The sequence below is a fragment of the Ipomoea nil genome, unplaced genomic scaffold, assembly GCF_001879475.1.
Source record: "Ipomoea nil cultivar Tokyo-kokei standard unplaced genomic scaffold, Asagao_1.1 scaffold1237, whole genome shotgun sequence".
NCBI classification, from domain to species: domain Eukaryota; kingdom Viridiplantae; phylum Streptophyta; class Magnoliopsida; order Solanales; family Convolvulaceae; genus Ipomoea; species Ipomoea nil.
The window spans coordinates 1,035,598-1,047,390 of record NW_017617665.1 but is presented as its reverse complement, the minus strand read 5'-3'; the positions used below and the strand labels follow the sequence as shown (position 1 = coordinate 1,047,390).

The following is an 11,793-nucleotide window of genomic DNA, read 5'->3' as shown; positions in this document are numbered from 1 at the left end:
CCAGTTTTTCTGATTCATAATTTTAATAAACTGAAATCCAAATATTGGGTTCTGGATCTGAATCATAACCGAAAACTTTTAATTCGATTGCTATAGTGTTCGATTCAATTCAAATCGAACCTTGGTCATCCCTACGTATACGCAATAATTTGTTGGAGAAGAAAAATAAATAAAATATATGATAGCTTATTTCAGAACTATTAATCTAAGTTCAATTTCCATGAGAGCTGCATATTAACTTTATTGGTTTGAGTCTGTCAGCTATGAACAATATAAACGGATTTACCTTCTTAATAATGATCATTTGCTAGCTAGGATCACAAGGCCTATTTTACTGATCTAAAGCGTGATTTTAAGGCGTGGCTGAGAATTTTTACGTAAATATATATATATATATATATATATATATATATATATATATATATATATATATAAACTCTAGTATAACAGTGTACACAAATTTTTTTATAAAGTCACATTGTGATTATTTTATATAGGGTCATGCTTAAATTATGTGACACCATGATTTAATAAGACTCCGAAAACTTGTACTTATTAGATGGTGGTTGCAATGGATCCTTTCTCTTGGCAGTTGTAAGAAAATTAATTGTTTGAAACTTCCAAGATGCAATATAATAATACTCCAAAACTATGAATTGTCCATATCTTGCTGTCATCTCTCACACCTGCCGTTCTTAGCATCTATGTAATTGCTGCTTCATTATTCCTTTCTTGTCATTTTGTGAACTAATTTAACGAGTGAAATACTATCAAACATTTTTTATACTTTTTACATGAAACATGTGTTTTAGTATAATCCTTTCACGCTCTCTCTCTGTATATATAATATATATACACATTGTTCAGAGCAATTCTCGAAGAAATCATTACAGAATAATCTCTAGTTTTCTACTTCCAAAGTTACGTTCCCACCGGAGAAGATGGAAGTAAGAAACAAGTATGTGTCCATAAGGAATAACATAGAAGCTGCGCCACAAGAATCGGACTTTGAGTTGAACACAGAAATCGTGTCCCTCTCAGTTGAACCCGGTTCGAAAGATGTTATTGTGAAGAACCTGTATGTGTCAATTGACCCCTACCAGCTCAACCGGATGAAGTCTCAAAGCTCGTCGCAGAAATCCATTAATTTTGCCGTCGCCATTACTCCCGGCGAGGTACGTCGTCATACTTTTTCTGGTATGCCATATTTTTATTTGTATACTATATATTCTATACTTTCTCAAAGTCATTCTTTTGGAATGGTAACATAGATATCATCACACTAATAGTTGACAGTTTTTTAATTTAATAATGAGTAATCTTAGGCACCCTATATTTTTTATGGCATTTCTTTATTGTCAAGTTGGAAACAACTAGCAAAGTAGTTTGTAACTTAATGACATCTCTGTGGCCTTTCCAAATAAGAGGCCACAAGTTCGAAGGATCAATAGTATTCAGGGTTGGAGTCAAAAAATTATTTAAGTGGGAGCGAAGTTTAAATGACGTTAGATATATCAATTACAAAATATCAAACAACCATTATAAGGTGTTAAAATACAAATACATTATAAATAACAATAGAATGTTTTTCATAGATTACACTATAGTTAGAGTCGAAATCAAATATTTATGACAAAATATGAAACATAATCAATTGATAAAATAATTTGAATAACACTATATATACTTTTTAATTGTCAATTACATTGTGCTGAGATGGCATGTAGTGACTCTCTCATATTGGGAGGTTATGAGTTCAAGCCTTAGTGGAGTTGATATTGATTCTTTGTACTTCAACAGCTTGAGAAAGCATGTATTAAAAAAAATATGTATATATATATACTTTTTAATTTTAATTAATTCGAATACAATGAAGCATAATATAAGCTTGTATACTACATTAATTAAATGATTCATAAAAAGTAGACTAAAAAGAGCATTTAATTTGTTAATTAAATGATCTATAAAAATATAATTAATAAGATTTGAACCTATGATTATATATTTTTTCAACTCAAATTTAAAGTTCAACCAATTAAACTACTCAAACTAATAATAATTTAAACATAAATAACAATTTTATATAACATTTAATGCTCAAATTATTAGTAATTTAAACATAAATAACAATTTTATATAACATTTAATGCTATACATACATACATACATATATAAAGGAGTGGGGTGAGGGGAATGGGGGCAGCTGCCCCCACTGCTCTATACTAGTTCCGTCCATAGTATTTAAAAAAATGTTGAAAAAACTAAATTATTTTTTTCACCAAATGAAAATGTTTTGACTATTCAATATTATTTTATTTAGTAGGTCCTTTAATTGAATAATAACAAGGAGAGATGAGGTAAAAATGTAGGAGAAAAAAAATCATTTTTCTTTAAAAATAGAGGATAAAGATTTAAAGAATGAAAGGCTCAAGAAATTTTAAAAAATGAAAATTAAAGTAAAGGCATCTATCTTACGGTGTGCCTCGTTAGAGAAGGAGGGTGTCAATAAAGGCAACTATACATATTTATTGAAAAAATCACTTCTCTACGTGATACTCCGTATTATGTATGACTGTTTTATAAAAAAGAGAAAAGCCTTTTATATTTTTATATATGGTTACTTGTGAACTGGTTAATTTTATTGTGGGTTAATAAAGATTTTAAATAAAAAAAATTAAATACTAAAGAAATCTAATACAATAGCAAAACATCAAGAGTGAATGTTTATGAAGTGATTTTAGTGAAAGAATATATAGAATAACTTGGGTAAAAACAGGTTGGCGGGAAGATTGAAATAAACAACTTTGAGTGTTCACGTTGAGTTGTGTGATCTAAAATATATGGTTTAAAACATAGGTATGTGATATGTTTAAAGATCCATTAGATTATGGATGAGATGTTATGAGTTTCTTTCAGTTTAATTAGAGGTCTATTGATCCAAAAAATAGGTAAAAAAAGATAAGTTTAAAGTGAGCATAGCATACACTATAGTATATCTCATATGTAACATTTTTAATTCTCAAGAAAGTAAAATATGATTTACACATTTATATATCTTCTTTAATATTCACCGATCATCATATCTTCTCCCTCTCACGCCCCACCTCTAGGACATGATCCGAACATATCGTTACATGAAGATCTGTAACAATACGAAGTCTAACCATACATACTCCTCGGAACCTTCATAATAACACTTGAATACATGATAATTCCACAATCCAAAATGGCACAATATGAACAGTTGGTTCTTCATAAAAACTCATCAAATCACCGTCATTAAATATTTACAATCAAGAGTGATATGTCCAAAATACATAAAAAAAAAAAAAAAAAAAACTCAAGCACAATGGGTTACCAAAAATAAAAAGGGTCTCAAGCACAATGGGTTATCAAAAATACAAAGGGTCAAAGGTAATATCCAAAACAAACAAAAATCCGTGATAACTCCAATACCAGGACTAAGTCTCCTAGTTTCAAAAGTCACCTTCGAGACTCTACCACTTGTGCTCGTGCTATTCAGAACTTCTTAATTACTCTGAAATATAGGGAAATACAAATAATGAGCTAATGCCCAATAAGTGATACTCTTCTCAACCATAGATTAAGTAACCTTAATAGAATACAATGAACTTTAGAGGAATAAATAGATGCAAATCTCGTTATTTTAACTATATCGAAGCCATAATATAATTCTATCATATTATACACAAGTTCCCAAAATAGAAAACTTTAGCTATATGGGCATCAACATTATTTCATAATACATTACTTTCAAACACTCAAATCATTCTTTAACCTATGACTCATTGGCCACCTACAACCACTATTATATCCCGTGGCACAGACCATTATTGGCATAATGGTTCAAAAAGACACGACGATTCGGAATGAGTCGGATGGAGCGTTCCAAAAAATAATTCAAAAGTAAAGACTCGACCATTCAGAATGAGCTCTTAGGAACGTTCCAAACCGAAACAGAACAGACAACCAAATGTATGGGTTGCCTCATGATCGAGTATGGCCACAAATTTAAAATAATTCTTATAATCAAATAGTCCATTGTAGTAAAAATCATTTCCTTAAAAATCACATAACAAAGTACATGTCCAAAAGTAATATGAAATCGGTATAACTTATAACTTGGCAAAACAAATTAATATGAAATCATAAACTAATAATTGTCAAATACATTACTTGATCATCTTTTTTAACAAAACACCTTGATACAAATCATACACCTACAATTATAATAAAAAATAGTCATTTTCACTTATTCGTAATATCCAAACTTAGGCATACTCAATGATATCTTTATCAAGCTTAATAATAGTCCAAAAACATATCATAGCAATTCTTCAAACATATAATAATAATAATAATAATAATAATAATAATAATAATAATAATAATAATAATAATAATAATAATAACCCATAAATCGAATAATAGTGAATTGAAATCACACTTAAAAAATCATAAATAGATTGAATCATATTATATCCAAAGCCCAAAATAACTTTAACTCATATTAACCCTAAAATGGGTATTCAAAGTAGTAAAGATTTCAAAATAGATAATAGGTTTTGCAAATAAATAAGGAGAGAAGAGTTAACCATTTACTTAAAATATTCAAATCTTGGCTATTTAACTCACTCAAATACTTCTCGACAAAATTCTTAATATTTTAAAACATCAATTTTAGTGCTCCAATGATCAATCTAACTTAAAAAAAGTGAAATATGAAGGTCAAACTCACCTAGAATATTTCAATAACTTTGAAATCTAAACTTGAAGAGGATGGAGACCAAAGCTTCAAGGGTGTTTTTTTTTTCTTCCCTTATTTCTCTAGCCAACACTCTCTATTTTCTTTGAAATGAAATGCTCCCCTAAAGACCAAAGTGATTCCTTAAGCTTTTAAAGAAGGGGCAATTTAGTAATTCATAATCTAATGTCAAATTTAAGAAGCTTTGACGTTGACCTCATTTAATAAATATATGTATATTTGCATTTCTAAGAAAGTGGATATTACACACTCTCTCTCAATTCATTCATCTATCTATCTATATATCTATCTGCAGAGCATTGATGCATATGGAGTGGGGAAAGTTTTGGCTTCTGGTAGGGATGATATCAAGAAGGATGACTTGGTTGCAGGTCTTCTTAGTTGGGGAGAATACTCTGTACTCAAAGAAGGCAATCTGCTTAATAAGTTGGACCCCATGGGCTTTCCTTTGCCTCACCATGTTGGAATTTTTGGTAATGATTGCATTAAAAAAAATTCATGGTATAGCCGTATAGGTGACAAAATTGGGTGATTTGGGAGGATTAAAACAGGTTGAAAAAGTGATAATTCAACTAAGTTAGTTGGACTGTTGGCTTAGTATTGACTTTAATTTATTGGTTTGAGTCGATTAGTCGTTATTGACCTTCGATGTTCTATGTAATTTGGTTTATTTAAGGTTTTTGAACATTGGTGCAGGGTTTAGTGGACTTTCAGCCTATGGTGGATTTTTTGAGATTTGTAAACCTGAGAAAGGGGAGAAGGTTTTTGTGTCTGCAGCTTCAGGATCAGTTGGAAACTTAGTAGGACAATATGCAAAGCTGTTTGGCTGTTATGTTGTTGGCTGTGCTGGCTCCCAACAAAAGGTCTACCTTCTCACCATTTTTATCTTGCTTTGCCAAACAAGACAACAATCATTTCTCTAAGGTTGGAAATAATTGCTCATGCATGTTGTCATATGTTTGAAAACATATATATGAGTTGCATGCCCCGAATGGGATATCATCAGCAACTCGATTAGATTAATCTCATCTTGCTCATATGGGCAGCTCAATTGATTCCTAAGTGGTTGATTGTGGGCAAGAACACATGATCGAGCCTGACAACTGTAGTGTGGGAGTTATTATATCCAATGTGGTTGGCTCCTTGTGAGCACCAAACACTAGTCCTCTCACCTAATGGCCCACTGTCATTTATCCTTCTATTATCCTGTCGGGACAAAATCTGAGGGCTAAAGAATTTCGCATTCTGTGGGCAAGATTAATCTCATCTCATGAGGTGTGAATACCATCTATCATATCAATGCAGTATGAAAAAAAAATGTAAAACAAACTATGCACTTTGCAAAGTTATGTTGAGCAACTGCTTGGAGAGTGGAGTCCAACATCTTGCTTTCGAAATCTCACATTGATTGTTGCGCAAATATAAAGAAATAAAGTTGTGACATCACTACTAACTATAGTCTTTGGTGTACTGATAAGTACTTGATCTTGACAATAACTGACAAATATTGGAAGGGGATTGTTGGGCGGCGACTTAAGGAGTTGAGTGTAGCATCTTACTATATATATTAGTTACTCCATATAACTTTTGGCGTAGCTAGCCTTGATGTATATAAGGGGATCGAGAGTACAATTTGCAAAGCATAACTACAAAATAGACTACAATATATAATTCTCAATATTGTAAAATTTAAAAATATGTTCATTGATGGTTCAAACTAATAATATCTAACGAGTGTAAGCTTACAGGTGAACATTCTTAAAGAGCAGCTTGGTTTTGATGATGCCTTCAACTACAAAGAAGAATCTGACCTCAATTCAGCTCTTAAAAGGTCCAATCCTCACTATTCCATTTACCCGGCCTTATCCAATTTCTGAACACAAACATTCCAAGTTTCCTTTTCAACACTTTAAGAATATAATGTTTTCTAAACCATATATATCATTCCAACATTACTTACCATTGGGCGAGGCCGGTAAATGGTCAAATCCAACACCCGGTGGTTAGGGAATTGTCAGGCGGAGAGGCCTAAGGGGTTAAGTTAGGCTAAGTTCAACACCGTACCTCTAAAAAAATGGGATAATTGTCTATAAAGAAATAAAGTGAGGATTTCGCTACTAGCTATAGCTTTTGGCGTAAGTGGTAAGCGTTTGATCTAATAAGTGGTATCAGAGTTACTAATTGTGAAGTTAAGACTAGCAGGGAATTATTTTCGTTACTCAATCGCTATAGCTTTTGGCCCAAATGGTAAGCGCTTGATCCTAACATTTACAATGTTGTTAAACAGGTGTTTTCCAAAAGGAATAGACATATATTTTGACAACGTGGGAGGAAGAATGTTGGAAGCTGCTGTCATCAACATGAACACACATGGCAGAGTTGCAGTCTGCGGCGTTATTTCAGAGTACACAAACGCCACAGCGCGAGCTGCACCCAACATGTTGGATGTGGTTTACAAGAGGATCACGATCCAAGGTTTTCTCGCTGCGGATTTCATGAAAGTGTATGCAGATTTCTATTCCAGAACATTAGAGTACCTCAAAGCTGGGAAAATCAAGGTGCTCGAAGACATCTCGCATGGCGTTGAGAACATTCCCTCGGCTTTCGTAGGACTTTATCGCGGCGACAACGTTGGGAAAACGATTGTCCAGATTGCAGATGAATGAACACAGCAGCCATGTCAAAGCTAAGTTTCAATCGTGTTTCTTTACTATGATCTGTTGAGCAGCGAAATCCTTAATATTTCAAAATTTTTACAATGAATCCGATCCACTTGTGTTGAATTTGAAATTTAAAGTTTCCATGAATTTTGAACCGGGTGTTATAAAGTTTCCATGAATTTTGAATCGTGTTTCTTTATTCTGGTCAGCACTTTGCCCTTAATTGGGTCGCCCGATGCGAAAGTGGATTAGTTTGAGTATGGTACGAACTTAAAAGTGTTCCATACAGTTAGGACCTGCTCAGGATATCCCGTGGTCTTAAAAAAAAAAAAAAAACTTAGTTAGGTCATATTTGCTAAATGACAAATCCGTAAAATTTTTCATACATCTGTCATTTCTGACATCGTGACAATTAACTAATGATTTGGAGTCGCTGGAATCTCAAACAGTACCTTGGACAACGTTTGGGATTGATGTTTTGGGAAAAATGGATTTCTTCTCCTAAAAATGCCCGAATATATATATATATATATATATATATATATATATATATATATATATATATATATATATATATACATATATAGAGAGAGAGAGAGAGAGAATTACATTCATGTAGAAACAGGGCTTGAAATATAAACGTGTGGACATTTCTGGATCGTTAGGTTTTGAGTATCTAAGGTTGTGATTAATTTTTCTGATTTTGTGTGCTGCCCGCCTGTGTGCACTTTTGTTCATGGACGTGTGCACGGCGGCCCAAATATTATGGATTCACACATCCATACTATATTGGATGTGTGCACCCCCGTATTTAAATGTGTGCACGGTATATGTCCACATGTTTGTATTTTAAGGGTGTTTGCATGTGAATGCAACCCCCCTCTCTCTCTCTCTCTCTCTCTCTCTATATATATATATATATATATATATATATATATATATATATATATATATATATATATATATATATATAACAGTTATTAAAGAGCCAAGCTTTAAGCTCCTCTAAATCCTTATACCATGGACCAGAGTTTACAATTCACTGTGGATTCTAGTGCATGTGTATGTGTTTTATGTTGTGAGTTTGTGTCTTATGTTATAAATAGGACTGTTAACGAACCGAACATAAACGAACGGAGGTTGTTCGTGTTTGTTTGTTAAGGAATTTGGAGTGTTCGCGTTCGTGCTTGTTTGTTAAGGTTTTTGAAAATCCTGTTCGTGTTTGTTTGTTAAGTGTTCGTTAACGTTCGCGAACACGTTCATGAACGTGTTCGTTAATGTTAACGAACATGTTCGCGAACATGTTTTTTAATGTTCGTGAACACGTTCGCAAATGTGTTCGTTAATGTTAACAAACACGTTCACAAACATGTTCATTAAGAAGCACGTTCACGAACATATTCATTTACATTCATGAACACTTAATAAACAAACACCTGCACATATTCATGATCACAATTCGTTCGTGAATAATAAATAATCTATGTTCACGAACAATAATCAAACAAACAACACAACTACAAAACTAATATAATATAATATAATATGTTTGTGAACATGTTCGCGAACATTATTAAACGAACACAAACGAGCTTGTTCACGAACATTATTAAACGAACATAAACGAGCTTGTTCACGAACATTTGTAAACGAACACAAACGAGCTTGTTCACGATCTCTTAGCAAACGAGCTTACAACTGTTCAAGCTCTGTTCGCTTATTAACCGAGCTCTAAATTTTGTTTATTAATGTTCGTTTATCTTAACAAACGAACATAAACGAACGCTTACCGAACACGAACACGAGTAGTTTGCCGAAAGCTCTGCTCGCTAACACCCCTAGTTATAAAACTATGTATCCTAAAGTATGAACTCTGTACTTCAAGCAAATTAATAGTTGTGTCTTATGTTATGAATTTATGTGTTCTGTGTTGAAAATCTTTGTGCCTTTGAACACAAAATTTGTACCTAAATCATATTCGAAAAATGATTGAAGTAAATATATAACATGTGTATGTGTCGTGTTGTAATTTTTTGTATCTTGTGTTATGAAGTTTTATACCTTACAAATATAAATTTTATACATCATCGTTTTGATCCATGATTCACAATGATATTTGAACCTTGATCTATGATATAAATTGCCATTGAGGAGGGCAAATTATTGTGTGGACCATGATCCACACAGTGTTATGTGGACCATAACAAAAAGTACATTTTTAATATACTAAATGTACATTATTTTTGTACTGTATGTACATTATACAATATAATGTACACTCAGTACAAAATAATATACATCATCTGAATACAATGTACATTATTTTTTTATTGAATGTACATTATTTTACAGTATACAAAATATGGTCCACACAATAATGATTGAATGAGTAGCCTTTAGGCTCCTCAATGGAATATTATGCCCTGGACCCGTGTCCACCATGTGCATGGTGGACACGCTGTACATTCATAATTTTTATACTGTAGATTCATAATTTCTATACTGTAGATTCATAAAATTTATAATGTAGATTCATAATTTCTATACTGCACATTTATAATTTCTGTACTGTAAATTCATAATTTCTATACTGCACATTCATAATTTCTGTACTGTAAATTCATAATTTCTATACTGAACATTTATAATTTCTGTACTGTAGATTCATAATTTCTATACTGTAGATTCATAATTTTTATACTGTAGATTCATAATTTTTATACTGTAAATCATAAAATTTATAATGTAGATTCATAATTTCTATACTGCACATTCATAATTTCTGTACTGTTTATTCATAATTTGATAACTGTGTTCATAATTTGATAATTATACAGTTTAGAAATTATGAATCTACAGTACAGAAATTATGAATCTACAGTACATAAATTATGAATCTATAGTACAAAAATTATGAATCTACATTATAAATTTTATGAATCTACAGTTTAGAAATTATGAATTTACAATATAAAAATTATAAATTTACAGTATAGAAATTATGAATGTAAAGCGTGTCTACCATGCACATAGTAAACATGGGTCCACAGCATAATTTGCCTTCCTCAATGCCTTGCCCATCCTATTTGAATGGGCTGGGCAAGCTAAAAACATTGGAGCCTTCCTAGGCTCTTTTATAGGAAGCATCACAACATGTCAACCGTTATACCCTGCACCACGGCGCACCAATTGTTATGCCGTGCAACCGTGTGTACCATTCTTGGTACACACGGTTGAAAACGGCACCGTATAGTACTAAGGGAGTAACGGTGCCGTTAGTGGCACCGTTTCACTCCTCCGGTCGTTTAAAAAAAAAAATTATTATTATTACCATAAAACGCCACTAGGCGCCTTTTTCCACCATTTCCAACGTTTCGTCTCCAACAAGCTACAGAGCTCCTTCGCACTGTTGCAGTCTTCATCGCTCTCTCTGTCTACTCGTAGTCGCGATTTTCGCCGTATTCATCTCATTGTCGCCGAAGCCGTGTTTTGTTCACCATTGTCGCCATTTTCCCCATTTTCATTCTAGCACTGTCGCTTTGTCGCCGTTTTCATCGCTTTCTTCCTCAGGTATAATGTATTTTTGACTGTTAACGCTGTGATTTTTGACTATTAACGTTCATATTCGCTATAGATTCTTGTGATTTTTGACTAGGGTTTTACAATGCGATTTTGGATTTTTCTCAAACAGAGCAACACTCTGTTTTTTTGTTTGTTTGTTTGTTTGTTTTTTTGGTGTTTTTTGAAATGTTTGTGGACATATAGTGATGATATTATGTATATATAGCTTTATAATTGTGGATGTGTAGTTTAATACTTATGCATGTATAAAAATATCATTCCTGTCTTCAATTAGGGTGTTTTTTAAATGTTTGTGGACAAATAGTTGTGATATTATGGATATATAGCTTTATAATTGTGGATGTGTAGTTTAATACTTATGCATGTATGAAAATATCATTCATGTCTTCAATTAGGGTGTTTTTGAAATGTTTGTGGATAAATTGTTGTGATATTATGGATATATAGCTTTATAATTATGGACTTATAGTTTAATACTTCTGCATGTATGAAAATATCATTCCTGTCTTCAAATAGGGATGTTTTTGAAATGTTTGTGGACAAATAGTTGTGATATTATGGATATATAGCTTTATAATTGTGGATTTATAGTTTAATACTTCTGCATGTATGAAAATATCATTCATGTCTTCAATTAGGGTGTTTTTGAAATGTTTGTGGATAAATAGTTGTGATATTATGGATATATAGCTTTATAATTGTGGATTTATAGTTTAATACTTCTGCATGTATGAAAATATCATTCATGTCTTCAATTAGGGTGTT

The 11,793-nt window shown here is 32.2% G+C and overlaps 1 protein-coding gene across 1 annotated transcript; it reads left to right on the top strand.

Moving 5' to 3' along the window:
- Nucleotides 1-868: 868 nt before the first annotated feature.
- On the top strand, nt 869-7,593 carry LOC109183910 (NADP-dependent alkenal double bond reductase P2-like). The gene is made up of 5 exons (XM_019333942.1): nt 869-1,175; nt 5,082-5,259; nt 5,483-5,649; nt 6,535-6,617; nt 7,074-7,593. The coding sequence occupies exons 1-5, from the start codon at nt 942-944 to the stop codon at nt 7,450-7,452; spliced, it is 1,041 nt and encodes a 346-aa protein (XP_019189487.1). The 5' UTR covers nt 869-941; the 3' UTR covers nt 7,453-7,593.
- The last annotated feature ends 4,200 nt before the right edge of the window (nt 7,594-11,793 follow it).

Coding starts and splice junctions, on each gene's coding strand:
- LOC109183910 (XM_019333942.1), top strand. CDS start 942: ATGGAAGTAAGAAACAAGTATGTGTCCATAAGGAATAACATAGAAGCT. Junction 5,650..6,534: donor GTGCTGGCTCCCAACAAAAG/GTCTACCTTCTC, acceptor GTAAGCTTACAG/GTGAACATTCTTAAAGAGCA. Junction 6,618..7,073: donor CTCAATTCAGCTCTTAAAAG/GTCCAATCCTCA, acceptor GTTGTTAAACAG/GTGTTTTCCAAAAGGAATAG.